Here is a 19,402-nt window from a genome sequence, read left to right on the forward strand (position 1 = left end):
GACAGTCGTGGGGCTCGGCAGCTCACACTTGTGCTCTTGTGGACAGTCGTGGGGCTCGGCAGCTCACACTTGTGCTCTCGTGGACGGACGTGGGGCTCGGCAGCTCACACTTGTGCTCTCGTGGACGAGCGTGGGCTTGGCAGTTCACACTTGTGCTCTCGTGGACAGTCGGGCTCGGCAGCTCACACTTGTGCTCTTGTGGACAGTCGTGGGGCTCGGCAGCTCACACTTGTGCTCTCGTGGACGGACGTGGGCTTGGCAGTTCACACTTGTGCTCTCGTGGACAGTCGTGGGGCTCGGCAGCTCACACTTGTGCTCTTGTGGACAGTCGTGGGGCTCGGCAGCTCACACTTGTGCTCTCGTGGACGGACGTGGGCTTGGCAGTTCACACTTGTGCTCTCGTGGACAGTCATGGGGCTCGGCAGCTCACACTTGTGCTCTTGTGGACGGACGTGGGGCTCGGCAGTTCACACTTGTGCTCTTGTAGATGGACGTGGGGCTCGGCAGTTCACACTTGTGCTCTCGTAGACGGACGTGGGGCTCGGCAGTTCACACTTGTGCTCTCGACGGACGTGGGCTCAGCAGCTCACACTTGTGCTCTCGCGGACAGCTCACACTTGTGCTCTCTTGGACAGCTCACACTTGTGCTCTCGTGGACGGACGTGGGGCTCGGCAGTTCACACTTGTGCTCTCGTGGACAGACGTGGGGCTCGGCAGTTCACACTTGTGCTCTCGTGGACGGACGTGGGGCTCGGCAGTTCACACTTGTGCTCTCGTGGATGGACGTGGGCTCGGCAGTTCACACTTGTGCTCTCGTGGACGGACGGGCTCTTCAGCTCACACTTGTGCTCTCGTGGACGGACGGGCTCTTCAGCTCACACTTGTGCTCTCGTGGATGGACGTGGGGCTCTTCAGTTCACACTGTGCTCTCGTGGACGGACGTGGGGCTCAGCAGTTCACACTTGTGCTCTCGTGGATGGACGTGGGGCTCGGCAGTTCACACTTGTGCTCTCGTGGATGGACGTGGGGCTCGGCAGTTCACACTTGTGCTCTCGTGGATGGACATGGGGCTCTTCAGTTCACACTGTGCTCTCGTGGACGGACGTGGGGCTCAGCAGTTCACACTTGTGCTCTCGTGGATGGACGTGGGGCTCGGCAGTTCACACTTGTGCTCTCGTGGATGGACGTGGGGCTCGGCAGTTCACACTTGTGCTCTCGTGGATGGACGTGGGGCTCGGCAGTTCACACTTGTGCTCTCGTGGACAGTCGTGGGGCTCAGCAGCTCACACTTATGCTCTCATGGATGGACGTGGGGCTCTTCAGCTCACACTTGTGCTCTCGTGGACAGTCGTGGGGCTCAGCAGCTCACACTTGTGCTGCCAAGCAGGTGCTCTGTTGGTGATGGCATCCCCACCCAGCTTTAGGCTCTTGGATGGGCATCTGACCCTGACAGGAAGGCCTTGCTCAGCATTTCCTGGAACCAGGCTTGTGGGGGCTCTCTCCTGAGGTGGCGAGGCGCCCCCGTGTATACTGTCATCACTGCACTCAGGCCCCTGGCTGGCCCTTCCGTCTGTCCTTCCCTACCTCACCCACTCGGTGGCCTCGCCCCAGCTAGATTGCGCCTCCGCGTCCACCTCATTAATCCTTCCATCCCCGGTTCCCATGCTTTCTGCCTTCGGGAAATCCGCAGCTCTTCCTTCGGGTTTTTCTCTCCATGACAGTGACGCCTCGTCTGCATCACGTGGCTCCCATCCTGCTCTCGCTTCCCGGTCTCGCCTAGGGGAGCACGGCAGTCTGTCTGCCGAGAACTGAGGAGGCCTGAGGCTGTCGCCCCGGGGCCTCAGCTTCGTGCCCACCGCCTGACTAGCAGGCAGTGCTCTCCAGGCCCGCGCAGTCCGGGTCAGCCTCCACTTACTCCACCGAGGCTCTGTGCTGTGGAGTGGTTTTTCACAGACACGCACACAAGACAAGCCTTGCTCCTTTTCATAATTGTATAGTATTCTGTGCTATACGTAAAAAAAAAAAGTCTACGTGTAGGAGCTTTGGGTATTTGTATAACTATTTCTAAAAGTCAAAAGTACCCATTCCTGAAAGGAAATGGTCATCCTAAAGTATGCACATACAAAGCTTAATCTCCAAAAAGCAGAAGTGGACCGAGTAGTATAATCAGTGGTTATGAAAAAAACCTGTTTTTGCACATTCTCACGAATACTGTATGGTAAGTTGTTGTCAGACAAAGTGAATGGGAAATCTCATTCTGTGTTTCTGAGTTTTACTTCCCTGATTTCCAGTGAAATTGAGTGTTTTTCATGTTTATTGCCCTTTTATATTTCGCTTACTACAGATTGTACAGAGTGTCTTCTGGTATTCCTTAGCTATTTTTCCACTAGGCAATTATCTTCTTATTAAGACGATCGATTTACATGTTATTTATATGTGCTGCAAACACGGTTTTCCCCTAAGCTTGTGAATTGCTGTTGTTGTCATCTTCCTCCTTCTCCTCGTCCTCCACTTCCCCTTCCCCCCCTTCTCTTCTCCTTCTTCTTTGAGACAGGGTCACATTAGGTAACCCACAGGCCGGCATCAAACTCGGAATCCTCCTGCCTCGGCCTCCTGAGTACTGAGATTATAAGCAAAGCACAGTCATACCTAGCCTGTCCATTGTTCTTTTTAAGTTTTTGGATAGGATGTCTTTCAAGGAACTGGATTGTCTTCACATTTTCAATACTAGGGGAATGTTATAACTATTGGATGATTCCAAGTCAGAAAAAGGCATGCTTAATCACTAATTTGCTGGCCAATGTACCAAATGTGTTGCCAAAAGTTTAAGGTAATAAAATCCATCTTTGCATCTGGAAAGAGAAGAATTCAAGGAAGATGTGAAAATAGTCCAGGTGGTAGGAAAGTTTATTAGAAGAGAAATCTGTCAGAAAAAGAAAGCATATGGCATGACTTTGCTACAAGGAGACAGCACTTCAAATCCAGTCAGCCATCTTTTTTTTTTTTTTTTTTTTTTTTTTTTTTTTTTTTTTTTGGCCAGTCCTGGGCCTTGGACTCCGGGCCTGAGCACTGTCCCTGGCTTCTTCCCGCTCAAGGCTAGCACTCCGCCACTTGAGCCACAGCGCCGCTTCTGGCCGTTTTCTGTATATGTGGTGCTGGGGAATCGAACCTAGGGCCTCGTGTATCCGAGGCAGGCACTCTTGCCACTAGGCTATATCCCCAGCCCCCCAGTCAGCCATCTTGTACCATCTTGTGTGTTACAGACCTTGGCCTTGGGTTAAATAGTGGGAATCAGATGACTTCTTGTTGGTGGGCCTCCTTTCTGTGTTCTGTAGGTTGTGAGCCCAAAGATTTACTGTCTTACCCTTAGTTCTTCATCCCCACCCCCACCCCCATCACTGTGTGGTGGTCAGACAGGCTTGGTTTATCAGCTTATTCCATCATCTCCACGCTGACTGGCTGCTCTGCTAGTACTAATTCCTGTCCGTGCTACAGACTGAACCCAAGGCCTCACAATGCTAAGAGCACGTGCTCTCGTGTTGAGCTACAATTCCTCCGTGTAGAAGATTGTCACGAGTAATGGATTTGAATCTTTGAGTAGGAAGGTCTTCCCTACCCTACGACTATTTTTTTTAAAGTAAAGAGTTTTTGTTGTTTCTTTATTTGTAATTTTGCTATAGAATTTTGTTCCTGTCAGGTCTTTTTTTTTTTTTTTTTTTTTGGTCAATGTGGAGCTTGAACTCAGGGCTGAATACTATCTCTGAGCTTTTTTTGCTCAATGCTAGCGCTCCACCACTTTGACCCACAGCACCATTTCCAGTTTTCTGGGGGTTAATTGGAGATGAGAGTCTCATGGACTTTTCCTGCCTGGGCTGGCTTTGAACAATGAGCCTCAGATCTCAGCCTCCTGAGTAGCTAGCTACCTAGCACCCAGCCCTGTCAGATCTTAACCTGTCTGGAGTCTACCTTTCTTATGTATGCGACAAGGATCTAAGCTGATTTTATTTCTACCCCCAAGACTCAGTAGACCACTTAGCAGTTGTTCATGTTAATAATCCACCTTTTCCCTCTAGTAGATTTGAAGCTACCTTTGTGGTACCCCAAATGTGTTACTTTTCTCGTTGACCTGCTAGGCACGGTAAACTGTGATTTGGGAAGCAGTCTCTTTTTAAGTTTCTCTTTATGGTTCCGCAGCTTGTGATTAGTACCCCTCAGATGGTAAGGCGGGAATGAAGGTGAGCATTCTTTAGCTGGCTCTGAGTCGGAGCCGAGAGCTTTGCGAGGGAGGAGGGCTCCGCGTTAGCATGCGGATTTACCTAGACGTTTTATTTTGGTTGAACTATGGTGATGCACGCCTGTGATCCCAGCACTTGCAGCCATCGCCAGCCGCTGTGCGTGTGCGCGTCTGCACACACAGGTTCCCCATCGCCAGCTGTTGTGTGTGTGCACACACGGGTTCCCGTCGCCAGCCACTGTGCATGTGCACACACGGGTTCCCCGTCACCAGCCGCTGTGCGTGTGCACGTGTGCACATGGGTTCCCCGTTGCCAGCTGCTTGTGTGTGCATGTGCACGCATGGGTTCCCCGTCGCCTGCCACTGTGCATGTACGTGTGCACGCATGGGTTCCCCGTCGCCTGCCACTGTGCGTGTACGTGTGCACGCATGGGTTCCCCGTCGCCAGCCACTGTGCGTGTGCATGCACAGGTTCCCATCGCCAGCCGCTGTACATGTGTGCGTGTGCACACACGGGTTCCCCATCACCAGCTGCTGTGTGTATATACACGGGTTCCCTGTCACCAGCCGCCACCTGTGTGTGTGCACACACGGGTTCCCGGTTACCAGCCGCTGTGTGTGTGCACAGGGAAGGGTGTTGAACAATGCCTCTCGAGCCAGTGGTTCATGGGTAATCCTGGTTTGAGATCTAAGGATGGCGTTCCGAGCCGTCCAGGCAGAAGAGTCCACAAGACGTGCACCTCCAGTTCACCACCGAAAGGGAAGTGTGGCTCCAGTGGGAGAGTGCCGGTCGTGAGCAAAAAAATCCCAACATGAGCATGAGGACGTGAGTTCAAGCCCCGGAACGGTGGAGATGTGGCCCCAGTGCACTGCTCTTCCCCTAACTGTCCCCGCGTTGACCGGCGACTCCGTGCTTAGTGACTAGACTGCCAGCAAGGGCCGCAAATGCGGGGAGACCGTCAACACCGCGTGTGGCCCTCGCCTCGCTTCTGTGCGTGGCACGCTCGCGTGGGAGGGACGAGGCTCTCGTGCCGGGGGACGCTGCCCCGGTGCCTGGGCTCTGCACGGAAGCGCGTCTCCGTCTCGGGGAGCTCGTGGGGAGGCCGGGGCTCCTGCTGGACCCCGTGTCCTCGGGGATCTTTTCTGTCCCAGGCCACCAGCCGCGGAAGTACCGTCTGGCCACCAAGAGGAAGCGGCCGGCAGCGTGGCCATGCTCAGGCCTCAGCCCTGCAGGGCTCCTTCCCTGTCCCCCCCCCCCCCCCGCCGCCCCACTGCCCGCTCCTCGCCGCTCACCACCGCTTCGGCCCCGGTTCCGTGTCCAGAGCTCTCTCCCAGCCATGGTTCCCTTTTAGTGCGCGCTTCAGGTCTGCCACCCTGAAACTGCGCACCCCCCACCCCCCAGTTCCCCTTGTCCACTTCCAGGCCCGACCCCTCCAGGCGGCCACAGCCGCCGCTGCAGGCCCTCGGCAGATTGCAGATTTCACAACACTTCCTGCCACGGAAGCCCCTGCTTCCCGACCGCACTGCCCATGCCTTGCCCCAGGCAGAGCCAGCCGCCCCAGCTCCGGCCTCCTTGCTTCCTCCCAGGCCCCAGCTCTACATCCAGGGAGTTCTGCCTTCGCCAGACCAGGCTGTCGCTCGGGGCCCCTGGACGCCTGGCAGAGAATGCAGCCCCTCCTTCCGAGCCCCCCGTCCGTGTGCGGCGCTGCCTGGCCCCGTGACCGTCCTCTAACTGCACATCCGCCACGCCGCCCCTTTGCTGAAAAGTCCGTCCTGCAGACTCTTAGCCTGGAGAGGAAATTCAGCCCGCCGGCCTGGCCCGGGGCCTCGGGCCTGCTCTCCCCAGGCCTCAGGCTTCAGCAGGCCCCGCCCTCCCGCCGCGCACAGCTGCAAGGCTGTAGCCACTTAAACTCATAAAGAGCATTTGCCCCATCCACTGCCCCTTCCCAGAAGCCTCTTCCTGCCTGTCCTCCGCTGCCCAGCTCAGGACCTCCGTCCCCCTGGCTGGCTTGTTTTGCAGTCCCTTGCGCTAGCTATGAGCCTGGGGAGGAGAAAGCCCTCCCCTATTGGGTTGATTTAGTAGCAGATTCTAAAGCAAAAGGTGGCCTGGCACTATGTAGGGCTCACACCTGTAATCCTAGCTACTTAGGAGGCTTACTTCTGAGGGTTGAAATTCGAAACCAGCCCTGGCAAGAGTGTTCATGAGATTCTTCTCACCAATTAACCACCAAAAAGTTGAAAGTGGATCTGTGGCTTAAGTGGTAGAATGCCCACCTTGAGCAAAAAAAGCTAAAAAGCAGTGCCTATACCCTGACTCCAAATCCTAGTACAGGTAATAATCTTTTTTTTTTTTTTTTTGCCAGTCCTGGGGCTTGAACTCAGGGCCTGAGCACCGTCCCTGGCTTCTTTTTGCTCAAGGCTAGCACTCTGCCACTTGAGCCACAGCGCCCCTTCTGGCCGTTTTCTGTATACGTGGTGCTGGGGAATCGAACCCAGGGCTTCATGTATACGAGGTAAGCACTCTTGCCATTAGGCCCTATTCCCAGCCCCACAGGTAATAATCTTAAAAAATTAAAAAATAAAGATTTTTTTAAAAAGCAAAAGATAGCCAAGGTGGGCTAGGAGATCCGCACTGACCTTGGAATATAGGTTGCAGCAAATGAACCTAGAGGAAAAGGAGGAAGTCTCTAAATAGTTCCCTGTGCCTCTCAAGTTCAGAGCTTGCTTCTGTGTGACACCAGATTTGAAAAACACGGATCTGGAAAGAACAAAATGAAGCAAACAAGTCGCCCAAGTCAGAGATGGTAGTGTTGGGAACTGCCAAGAGTTTGAAGAGGGCTACTGTGTACTGAGTGCTACCCTGAGCCAACCCCTCAGCATTGATGAGCACAAAGCAGAACCTGGCGCGTCCTAGTTTGCTTCGTCTACTTTGTGAAAGAATGAATTTTACCTGGATTCGAAAGTGCCCCCCACAGACTGCAGCCTCACAGGATTCCGGGCCCTGGAGGTGGGGAGTGAGGCTCTGGCGCTGCATCCAGGGGAGGGATGCCCCACTGGGGGGCTGGCTGGGGGACGGGGCTTCAGAGAGATGGGGCCACAGTGCTCTTCATTCCCAGTGAGCACTACATGAGCATGACCTTCAGAAAGGAGTCCTAAAACTAAATCCCGCTAGGTGAGTCTCTTTTTTAAAAAGTCAGGTAAAGCGTGCATTTCTTTTCTGCCAAAGTCATCCCTTCGCTTGCTGTCTTCCCATTTTATTTGTCTTTTGACAGGTTAACCAGGTACCGTCTGCAGAGGACTGAATGCATGTGTGTCTAGCGTTTCATAGGACATTTGATGAAGCTGTGGTCACACCCTGGGGATGGAGAAATGTGAAAGATGGTAGAATCAAGCAGGCAGCCGTGGAGTTTCCGCCTTCCCTAATTGGGGAGGCAGGGTGGATCTAGTATCTTGGATGAGGCCATTAGTAGAACAATAGTCAGATTCAGAGGTGACAAGAATACAACAAATTGAAGATCCCAGATCTCAGCAGACAATAATGGGGCTGAGTCGGAAACAAAAGCCCAGCTATGTAATTAAAAGCGGGATCTGGGGGATGGGGTTTGATAGCAAGGTGTGTGAGAAAGACGCCCGCTCAATCCGCTAGCTGCTTGGCATCTCCAGCCTGGCAAGGCAGTGAGCGTCGGAACGTGGTCCCCGTGCAGGCGGCTCACTCGGAGAGGGCCTGGGGGGGACACGCGGGAAAGCGAGGCAGCGACGACCAGGAAAGAAATAGCCACGGTGACTGGGGTGCCCAGCCCGTCCAGAGCCCCCACAGCGCAGAACCCACACGCCCTGGTAGCGGTCCCGGAGGGCAGCAGCTTCCTTGACTTAGGCCAGTGAATGGTCTGTGCTGCCTTGGCAGACACGGCCCTTGTTCCGGTAGGGAGGCAGTGTGCGCCATTTGTCTAGGGGGCAGTAAAGGTGTTTCCTCAGTTGCAGGGCCGATGACCCACCGCAGGTTTCACGTGTCCAAATGGAACATTGTGTGGCTGACAGTGCACTTGGGAAGTCTGTGTACTGCCACTCAGCTGCAGCCGGGAGTGGGCGAGGCCCCTCTCCTTCCACCCTGCCGATGGGGCAGTGTCTTCTAGCTGTCCCCAGAGATGTGAGGCCGCAGACACGGTGAGCAGGGTGGCGGGCGGCCTTTCCACAGAACTGGCCACCACTGCCGCTTCCTGAGCTGCCCTGGAGACGTGGGAAAGGCAGCTCCGCCCTGGCCAGAAGCCTGACAGCCTTTTAGGGCGGCGGGGCCTCCGCCGGCCCTGCTCTCCCTTGGAGGGTGAGGAGGGGCCCCGTGGGGCGGTACTGACCCGGTTCCCTGCCCACTCTGGCGATGCCTTTGCCTCTCTGAAGGCCCCTGCCGAGTGCTCGGCCCCTCGGCCCTGTGGGAACCGCAGGGACAACTGCAGTTTAGGTTTAGAAAAATGGACTCTGAATTATCCAGTGCCTAAGGCTCCTTGAGTGTGAATCCAGTGTCCTGGTCTTCCAGAGGCCCCTGGGGGCGGGCAGGGTGGAGACTGAGGCCGGCCTGGCCGGCGTCCGTCAGTCTGTCCTGGTGCCAGAGCCCGTCGTTGCCTTATATGACAGCGCCTGGGAGAGCTCCGGCGGCTCCGGGGGCTTGTGGGGCCCAAGAGCGCAGCCAGCCTGGGCCGGGCACTTGGCCCGCGCCCCGCGCCCCGTTGAGGTGGCATTTGGGTGGAGCCCTTCCTTTTGTCTTCTCCACTTGTGAAATAAAAAAGGTGGTCCCCCCCCCCCCCCTCTGCTGGGAGTGCAGGGTCTGTGAGGGCCGTTAGGATGAAAGGCAGGGGGAGGGCTGGCCAGCATGGCCGGTGGAAAGGCGGGGCTCCCTCCCTCAGATGTGGCTCCTTTGCATCCAGTCACCCCCTCCCTCTGTGCTGGTTCTTTTCTTCCCTTCTGGATTACAGCCCTGGCCTGACCCCCGCCTCTCCCAGCCCCCGCCCCTTCCCTCCCGGAACCGCCCCCAGCGCTGCTCCGGCTCCCTTTCCAGGCCCACTGTGGGTGACCGGACCCCTTGTAGGCCTCGGCTGGGTGTGTGAGTGTGTGTGTGGGGGGGGGGGTGGTAATGAAGCCCAGATGCAGGACTCCTGACTGGCCCAGAGTTTGCTTTGGGGGGGGGGGGCAGCGTGCAGGGGCCGTTTACCTCCCACTGTGCCCTAGCCCAGCTGCTGCTCCAACAGCTGGGAAGCCGGTCCTGGCTGCTGGCTGGGGGGGTGGGGGGATGGGGGAGGGGGGCCTGGGGCCGGCAGAGAGGGAGGTTCCTGCTCACCATCCCGCAATGGTGCCTGCCAGTCCTCAGAGCTGGGTTCATGGCTAAAGAGGGACAGTCATGAAGGGTGGGCCCCCACCCTGTCTTTCCAGGTGCCCACCAAGGATATGCACAGACTCCATTTTCCCAGCCGTCGTGCCCCTGTGGGGAATGGGGCGGGGTGGGGGGGGTGACTGGTCACTCTTATGGCTGCCAGATGTAGCACGAATATCGCACGGAACAAACATGCTAAAATGAAAACCATCCTTTATCTGAAATTCAGACTTAATAAGCCGCCCTCGATTTTATTTGCTAAATCAGCCATGTCTGCTTTGCCCTCCTTGTAGCTCATAGCTCCATGGAACTGCCACATACAAACACACAGGACAGCACCCAGACCGTTCAAGGTCTGACTCAGTGACATTAGGTGGAGAGAGGTCACAAGAGCTGAGCCTCTCACCAGCATCCCCACCTCCAGCAGTCTGTTTTGGACTGTCGGTGATGGAGCTCAGACACCTGCATTTTCGGAAGTAATCGCCCCTCCTCATAGGAAATCATGACTCCCCATAGGAGTTAGCTGTGTGGTCGCCCAGTGTGTTTAGGCGACCTATTTTTTTTTTTACCTATTTCAGGATCAGGGAAAGGTATGTATATAGATACTCCCCCCACACACACACCTTTTTGTCTGGTGCGCTACCCCTTGAGCTACTCCTTCACTTCTAGCCTTTGGTGGTTCATAGGAGGTCAGAGTCTCGTGGACTTTTCTGCCCAGGCTGCCTTCAAACCTTGATTCTCGGCCTCCTGAGAAGCTAGGATGCCCCTGCTTCTTCCCTTTCTCCTTTCCCTCACCCTCACCATGGAGAACTCATGAGTGAAGGCTTCCTTCTCCCTTGGGGGGAAAGGGGTGTGAGACTGGAACCTGAACTCGGCACCTGACACGTTCCCTCATTGGTAAGCACTCTACCCACCGAGCCGTGCCTCCAACCCTGAGGCCAGAGTTCCAACCCTCAGCATTGGAGGCCTGATGGGGGCCCTTCATCCCGAGAGGAGCCCTAGCTCCATCCTGAGCCAGCCAAAGCAATGCACAAGGGGGCCGCCAGCACTGTGGGGTGGGTAGCCAGGCCGATTAGCAGCTTGCCATGCCCAGCCAGGTCCTGGGGACATCTTGGTGGCTGTCACTCTCCTGCCCACCATGGAAAAACAAACTGGGGTCAGGGAGGGGGTCCCCGAAGGAAGGGTGGTTGGGTGAGAGGGACAACAAAGCCCTATCGAGCCAGCGCGGGACACGCAGACAAAGTGCCCTCTGCTGAGCCATCGTCCCTTCCATCTAAAGACATCTTTCCTGTCCGTCGTTTCCTCCTCGACCTAAATAGTCTTGTGGCGCTGAGGGTGGAACCCAGAGACTCCTGAGGGCACGGTGAGCGCTTGCCCTCTGAGCTGTACTCCAACCGCGGTTTCATCCCTTGATGTATCAATATATGTATAAAGCATACAGAGGCCGGGCACTGGTGGCTCACGCCTGTCATCCTAGCTACTCGGGAGGCTGAGATCTGAGGATCGCGGTTCAAAGCCAGCCCAGGCAGGAAAGTCCAGGAGACGCTTATCTCCAATTAACCACCAGAAAACAGGAAGTGGCGCTGTGGCTCAAGTGGTAGAGCGCTAGCCTTGAGCTGAGGAGCTCAGGGACAGCGCCCAGGCCCAGAGTTCAAGCCCCATGACCGACCAAAAAAAAAAAAAAAACACACAGAAGGATGCTGTTTGGGATTTTTTGTTTGTTTTTGGCAGTGCTGGGGTTCGACTTCAGTGCTCTCGCTACCATTTGAGCCACACCTCTCACCCTATTTGTTTTCAGGTTATCTTTCAGTCTTCCTTCCCACCCTAGCCCAGAGAGCAGCCTTCCTGCCTAGGACCTCACCCTCAGCAGGGTGGCAGGCACAGGCCCTGTTGCCTGGCATGTTTTGTTCAAGTTGTTGCTAACTTTTTGCTTGGGCTAGCCTTGAACCAAGACCTTCCAGATCTCCACCTGCCAGACAGCTGAGCTTGTCTGTGTGGGTCACCACGTCTAGCCCTCATTTTAGTTTTTTGAAACATGGTCTCACTGTGTAGCCCAGGCTGGATTTGAACTCACAATCTTCATACCTCTGCCTCCTGAGTACTAGTATTACAGGAGTGTACCACCAGGCCCAACGTCAACCTTTTTCTTGGTGGTGGTGGTGGTGGTGGTGGTGGTGGTGGTGGTGGTGGGGCTAGGGTTTGAATTCAGGGCTTTGAACTTGTCAGGCAGACGCCCCACCGCACACCAGCACTTGGAGCCGTTTTTTTTAACAGAACGGTCCTTTGCTGGCAGCTGTCCGCGCGTGCATGGGGACCTCGGGTTGACGCCGCTGCCCTCCCTCCCTGGGCTCTTGCTTGGCCGGCTCCCCAACGCCCCGCTAGCCCGTGGCCTCTTCTCAGGTTTGCCTGCTCTTCTCCCCCAGGGAGCTTCGGAGCCAGCTCAGCCTCGTCGTCATCACCCGGATGCTGGGCCAGCAGGACGCGCTGCCTCTCTGGCGAGAGAAGACCCCGGTGAGTCTGCCTCAGCGCGGCAGGAAGGCCAGCAGGGCTGCCTGCTCCCTCCTGACGCTGCCACGAAGACGACTCCAAGAGCTAACCTTTCAATGTTTTCTTAATTATCTGAGCCTGCACCGATGGTTTGTTCACACCTGTCATCCTAGCTGCTCTGGAGGCTGAGATCTGAGGATTGTGGTTCAAAGCCAGCCTGGGCAAGAAAGTCAGTGAGTCACTTCTTCAATTAACCACCAGGAAAGCAGAAGCACCACTGTGACTCAAAGTGGTAGTGCGTTAGCCTTGAGTACTAACAGCTCAGGGTCGGGGCCAGGGCCCTGAGTATAAGCCCCATGACAGACAAAATGATAATAATGATGATGATGATGATGAAAATGGAAACCAGTACTATCAAATGGCTCGGTGCTGGTGGCTCACACCTGCAATCCTAGCTACTCAGGAGGCTGAGATCTGAGCACTACAGTTCAAAGCCAGCCTGGGCAGAACAGTCCAATGAGACGTATCTCCAGTTAAACACAGAAAAAGCTGAAAGTAAAGGTGTGGCTCAGGTGGTAGAGCACCAGTCATGAGTGGAAAAAGCCAAGCAAGAGTGCAAAGAACCTGAGTTCAAGCTCAAGTGCTGGCATACGCACGTGTTCGCGCACGTGCATGCACACGCACGCACACACTGCCGCCACATGACAGCTGTTCCCTCCAGGTGCCTCTTGGGTCCTCGTGTAAGGGATCTGAGCCCTTTGGCAGCCCCGAGGCCCTAGAGATTCCAAGGCTGGGTTCCAGAGGCTGACATCCTCTTGCCTCGCTAGGAGTTTTCCAGGAATTCCTGATAGGAGCCGACAGAACTCCCAGCACAGCACTGGGAGGGGCAGGGGCACCGGCAAGCCTGGAGGTATACACGGTGAGCTTGAGTAAACCCTCAGAGCGCTGCTAGAACATTCCAGCACATCCTCAGGCCTGGTGGACCAGATGTCTGTTAGATGCTGTCACTGCGGAGAAGGAGTTGAGAACAACGATGGGCAGTGCGCTGTCAGGGTGGGCTCGGCCTTTGCCTCCAGTACTGCACCCTGAGCCGCTGTCTGTCCTTCCCCGGAGGTGAGCGCCCGTCCCCAGGGCCTCAGCCCCGTCCCTCCTGCCTCTGGGGTCTTGCGTTGGCATGCTGGGTGTCTGGCCCCTCCTCCTGGGTGCCAGGGCTCGGAGGGAGGGAACGCCTCCGTGTCCGTTCACTGCCGCCCCTGGCATGTCGTAGCAGGGAGGCCGTCCACGCTGGTGGGGTGAAGTCAGGGCACACAAGAGACAGTGCTCCCCAGGCTCTCCTGGGGAAGGCCAGGGAGGAGGTGCTCTGCGGGGAGGTCACTGCCCGCCAGTACTTGAACACAGGCCCGCGGTCAGCGGGGCTGCAGAGGGACAGCGCCGGGACACAGGCCAGAGGCATCCCAGAAGCTCAGATGGCAACTTAATGTCGCTGTTCCTGGGGGCCAGGCGCGTGTCCCTGAGGCGACGGAGAATAGAGGGGTGCCGAAGGGGGGATAGGAAGCAGGGGCGGGGGGCATCGTGCCTCGGAGCTTTGTGGGCTGTTTGAATGCTTGCGTGTTTTTCCTTGCGGGGTGCGGTGAAGCCACCTGGGCTGGGAGGGGAGCCACAAAGCGGGAGCAGTTGTCAAGGGCCCAGCAGGGTGCTGCCTCTCCCGCTGAGAGATGGTTGGGAGGCCTCGTCAGGGCGCCACACCAGAGCTACCCGTTGTCTGGGGCTCCCAGGTGCAGGGCCTCCCGGTCCACCAGGCCCCGGCTGCCTGTGACCGCGCGGTGCCTGACTCCAGGCCCCGGCTCTGCCTCGGGCGCCGGGCGCCGGCAGGCTCTGGGGAGACCGCCCCAGACGACCTTGAAAGATGGGTGAGCCAGCGGCCGCAGCCCGGTGACTAAGGCTGCCTGAGACGGCGGGATGGCCTCCGCAGCCAGGCCTTGGGGGATGCGTCTGCGCCGGTGCCGCTCCCGCGCCGGGAGGACCAGCAGGGGCCTGCCCGCAGCCTCCCCCGCCGCCAGGCACGCCCCTCCCAGCCTGGACCCCAGAGCCACCCACTCCCAGCCCCACCTCAGCTGGCCGGCCCGGTGCCGCGGGCCCCCCGGGCCCCCCACCGCGCAGCCCGCCCGCCCCTGCACACCGCTCTGCCTGTGCGCTGGCCCCTTTTCCTTTCTACCGTCACACCCCACCAGAAATAGCAGCCACGACCGTGCAGCAGCCCTGGCTGCCTCTGGGTGCTGGTCTCAGTGCTTACTCCCGGCAGCCGCCCTGTCTGCGTCTGGGTGCTGGTCTCAGTGCTTACTCCCGGCAGCCGCCCTGTCTGCGTCTGGGTGCTGGTCTCAGTGCTTACTCCCCGCAGCCACCCTGGCTCTAAGGATTGCTGCTCTCATCCTTAGTGTGCAGATGGGAAACGAGGCAGGATCGCTTCCCAGGGCCACCTAAGAGGAACGCAGAGGAGTGGGGATCACTGCGGTGTGCTGTCCTGGCCCCTTCCCAGCTTTTAGCAGCCAGGGCCACGCCCGGTGCTGATGCCCACCCGCCCCCCTTCCCTGTGGAGAGGCCTCAAGGGCTCCACAGACTCCTGCAGAAGCTGAAGCCGGAGCCGAGTCTGGAAGTGGGCAGCGTGGTCTGCACGGCGGGGCAGGCAGGCCCTCCAGGCTGCAGGCCCAGGCCCCAGGAGCCGGGTCCGTGCTGGGGAGCTGGGTTTAAGGGACAGGAAGTCGCTGGGATGCAACAACCCCAAGGCTTGAATTTTCCAGCAGAGTCCCAGGGTCTAATCAGTAATTCCTGTTGTTCTGTTGAACACTGGGAATATTCCAGAAATAGCAGTGTTTTGGCTTCAGGCCCCAGCCTGCTCCAGACTGCTCTGGGCATGGGAGATAGAGCAGAACAGAATTCAGCCCCTCTCTAGGGACATTCCTCGTCAGGGGAAGGCGAACACACAGGCACCGAGAAAGAAGTAACAGTTGGGATGAAGGGCCAGATGGTGATAAAGGCTGTGGAGGAAAAGAAAGCCAGCCACAGAGGAGAGAAAGCACTGGGAGGGTGCAGTTTCACAAGAGCAGAGAAGGAGGCCTCTGTGCACAGACCTAAAGGAGGCAGGAGGTTTCCTAGGGAAGAGCATGCCAGCAGAGGGAGAAGCAAGGACCGTGGCCCTAGGGCAGACAGGCCGCTTAGGTAGGAGCAGGGACGAAGGGCTGAGGTCGAGCCAGGCAAGTGGAGGCTCGGTGAGCGAGAGCCGCAAGGCCATGGTGTGAGGGTTTTAGCTTTCATGCCCAAGAGTCGAGTTACAAGAAGGGTGTTGTTGTTGTTCCATTTTGTGTCAGTACTGGGGCTTGAACTCAAGGCCTCATGTGTTGGCTGGACTCCTGCGCGTGTCTGATGTACTCTACCACTAAGGCCGTACATTCGTCTCTGGTTTTCTGCCAGTTAAAGAGGAGATTAAGGGTCTTGTGGATTTGTCTGCCTAGGCTGGCTGCAAATCTCAATTCTCAGATCTCAGCCTCCTGAGTAGCCAGGATTATGGGTGTGAGCCACTGGCCAACAGAGGGATACACTGGAAGATCTTGAACAGAGGACGGACAAAATCTGATTTGTAGAAGGTCTTAGGTTTATTCTGACGGCTGCCTTGAAACTCAGTGGTCCAGGGTGGTGAGGAAAGGAAGGGCACAGCAGTCCTGCAGCATTGGTGGCCAAGTCCTAAGCCACTTCCCAGTATGACTGAGGGAGGAGAGAGCAAGGGGACCAGGGCCCTCGGGAAAAGCAGGGTGGCGAGAAAGGCCTTCATTCACCCAGCCGGCAAGACACAGGGGGGCAGCTTTGGGAGGAAACCAGCAGTCTGTTTCTTATCCCAGGCCACCTCTTGAAACACAGCAAACCAATTGTGGTTTTTTTCTTTTTTGAGTGCCAATCCTGGGGACTGAACTCACAGCCTGGACACTGCTCCGGGCCCTGGTTTTATATTGATAATAGTAGTAATAAGGTTAATAGCTAGGTTTTTGTTGTTGTTGTTTGTTTTGCCCAAGACTAGCTCTCTGCTACTTAAGCCACAGCTCTACTTCTGAAGGGATTTTTTTTTTTTTTGGTAGTTAATTGGAGATCAGTCTCATGGACTCCCCTGCCTGGTCTGGCTTTGAACTGTGATTCTTGCTAAGATGACAGGCGTGAGACATTGTTGCCCAGCCAACAAACCAATTTTGTTGTTGTCCTTGTGTTTGAGACAGGGCCTTACCTCGTAGCCAAGGCTAGTGTCAGATCTCCAACCTCCACTGCGCACCATCACACTCGGTGGAAAACCGCTTTTGTCCAACTGCGTCTTCTAGTTTGGAAAGCACACATTTTGAGTGGGCAAAGGCAAAGCGAGTAAAGGTCTGCAGCCCTTAGAAAGAAGTGATCTGCCGTTCTGGCCAGCTGTTTATTTATCTACCTAACAAATACCTAGTGCCTCGCGCAAAGCTGCCCTGGGAGAGTGTGTGTTCTGGCTAGTGATCCAGGCCGGTAATAAATTAGCAAGTGAGCAAGGAAGCTCCCTGCTGGGGAGAAAGTGGAGAGTGGCAAGAAGAGTGCCCGGGAAGGGCTTGGCAAACGTGACGGGCACAGAAGGTGTGGGCTGGGGCTGGATGAGGAGTTCAGACAGGCAGGCCCCCTGGCAAGGTGAGCCGGAGCCGTCTCGGCCGCCTCCCTGTGCCTATAGGATCCACCACCAGGATTTATGGGTGGGGGCGACATCTGCTGTGTGGACAGTTGCTTCAGAGAGCTGCCACTGTCGTACAGGGTGCTGGAAAGACGGGGAGGCCTGTCCTCTCGGTGGCTGCTGGAAGAGGCGGAGGCGACCCCAGGGGCAGGGTGGGAGTGGGTAGGGTCCCGGTCTCAGGCCCTGTCCCCATGGGACCCACGTGGCCCAAATAAGCCCAGTTCCAGGAAGGAGACTGGCTGGAGGGGCTGGGCTGGAAACAAAAGAACATTAGCAGATTGCAGAGGCAGCAGTTTGCTGAGCACAAGGAAGCGCTGGCGGGGAGCGAGCAGGCGCACTGTGGTGTGCTTCCCTCGCCCCACCCAGGGCCCCCGGAGCGGCTGCCCTGCCGGGGTGCACCGCACGCCTCCGGGCAGCAGGCAGGGCGGATTTTGGAAACCAGCCTCCGACTCGGGACCCTTGGCCAGGCGAAGCAGCGCGGCTCCAGAGAAGGCCTCCCCCGCCCGGCGCCTGCCTTCTTCCTGCTGCTTTCTCTCCCCTCGTGGGCAGAGCCGTCCTGGCTCTTCCCCGGAGCCCAGGCCTGCCGGCCGCCCCCCCCCGGCCTCCCGCCAGCTGCTCGTGCGGCCCTGTCTGAGGCCCAGCCCTGCCGAGGCGCTGAGCAGGTGCTGGCAAGTGAGTCACTAGAGGAAGCCAGGTGTGCCAGCCCAGCTGGGCTCCGGCAAGGGGCCCGCGGCTGAGGTGCCGGCCCGTGGGACGGCGCACCTGCTGCATCTGCCCAGACAGTCAGGGCTCCGAGAGCAACCCCGCCCCAGCCCGCGCCCCTCCCGCCGCCCGCAGCTCCCCTCTTCCCAGGGTCCCGGGCGACATGGACGGCCCGTCCTCCCCCCGCCCCGCGGTGGTCCTTGCCATCCTGAATCCTGGCGCACGGGCCGGGCCAGGAGGGGCCTTTCCAAGGACTCGAGAGCCGTCTGTTCAGAGTGGGTGGCAGCTGCCCCACCGCGGAATGGAGGAGGCGTGAGGGCCTCGCAGGAGCCCCCTTCCAAGCAGCCCTACGGAGACAGAGAACACTGAACACAGGGGCTGGGAATACGGCCTAGTGGCAAGCCCTGGGTTCGATTCCCCATAGAAAACGGCCAGAAGTGGCGCTGGGGCTCAAGTGGCAGAGTGCTAGCCTTGAGCAGAAAGAAGCCAGGGACAGTGCTCAGGCCCTGAGTCCAAGCCCCAGGACTGGAAAAAAATATTTCCTTCTATTTTTCTCCTTTCCCTTTAAAAAATGCAATACAGTGTGGTGTTCTTACCCAATAAAATTATCAAGAAGTCATTATCATCCACCACCTGTGTTCAGTTTTCTTCTTCCTTCTGCTCAAGGCTAGCACTCTACCACTTGAGCCACAGCGCCACTTCCGATTTTTTTCTATATACGTGGTGCTGAGGAATCGAACCCAGGGCTTCATACAGGCTAGACAAGCACGGCGCCGCTCAGCCTCATTTCCAGCTCCAGGAGGCAGTAATTTTTAATGGAAATGGTGTCGTTGGGGTGTTTGGGCCTTGTTGGGTGCTTGGAGCGGTCTTCGCGCCCCTGTTTGGACTTGTGGCGGAGGAAGGGGACGGGGGGGGGGGCAGACAGTGGAGTGCAGTCACCTCTCAAGGGCGGGGGGGCTCAGGGCACTGCTTCTGCTCACCATGTCTGGGGAAGACGCCACGGTGACAGCTCAGTGGCGGAGAAGGTGAGGTGAGGAGGGGCGGGCGGGCCGGGCCTGCGGTGACCCAAACCTGGCTCCGACCTTGGCAGGGGAAAGAGAGATTTTGGAGCTGAGCCTGCTGGGGTCTGAGGGGCCGCCCAGCTCCTCCGAGGGCCGTGGGTGACACGTCCTTCCTCCTCCCAGCTGACTCTGCTCGGCCAGCTCCTGAGCCGCATGAGGCCCTCGTCCCTCCGGCAGCACCTGCACGCCGAGCTCCTGCCGAGCGGCCCGACGCGGCAGCAGCAGCAGGCCGGCGCCGAGCTGGACCACAAGGTAAGCGCCCGCCCTGGCCGCCCCCGCCAGCAAAGCAGGGCTGTCCGCCCCGCACAGCCCCCCGGGAAGCCAGGAACCCCAGGCCCTGCCAGGACGGAGGCCAGCAGGCCGCCCTGTGTGTGCAGAGGAGCTGCTCGCTCGCCTCCTTCCAGAGCCGGCCATTCGCGCCTCCGCCCGCCGTGCACTCCCAGGCGAGGACAGCCGTGTGCCCGTGTGCGCGGCCGGCGGGCCTGGAGCTGCCTGTGAGTGCGTGCGCGGCCTTAAGCAGGGTTTGGAAAGACGCAGGAGCCAAAGTATACCGGTGGCAGGGAGGAGGGAGTGTGTCGGGAAGTCCAGAGAGCTTGTAGATAGGAGAGGAGCCCCCCTTTCTCTTCTTAGCCTCCCTGCCGGTCCCCACTCTGTGGCTCGCCCCCAGTTCCTCCTAATGGGCCTTCCAGACATGGCCCAGCTTGCCCTAAAGCTAAGCTGTGGTGGGAGTTGGGCCATGGGCTCCTCCTGAAGCAGGAGGTGGCAGGGTTAGGGACAGGAAGGCCTGTGAGTCCATGGAATGATAAATGTCACCTGTGAGGCCC

The 19,402-nt window shown here is 57.7% G+C and overlaps 1 protein-coding gene across 1 annotated transcript in view; it reads left to right on the plus strand.

Annotated features, from left to right (window-relative positions):
- The window catches only part of Fam178b (family with sequence similarity 178 member B), an 80,704-nt gene that overhangs the window by 46,783 nt on the left and 14,519 nt on the right, over window positions 1-19,402 (plus strand). The window contains exons 12-13 of the mRNA XM_048352301.1: window positions 12,020-12,107; window positions 18,702-18,830. Of these exons, the coding sequence (XP_048208258.1) occupies window positions 12,020-12,107; window positions 18,702-18,830 (217 nt within the window). The remainder of the gene's footprint in view (window positions 1-12,019; window positions 12,108-18,701; window positions 18,831-19,402) is intronic.

Source organism: Perognathus longimembris, chromosome 8, assembly GCF_023159225.1.
Source record: "Perognathus longimembris pacificus isolate PPM17 chromosome 8, ASM2315922v1, whole genome shotgun sequence".
NCBI lineage: Eukaryota > Metazoa > Chordata > Mammalia > Rodentia > Heteromyidae > Perognathus > Perognathus longimembris.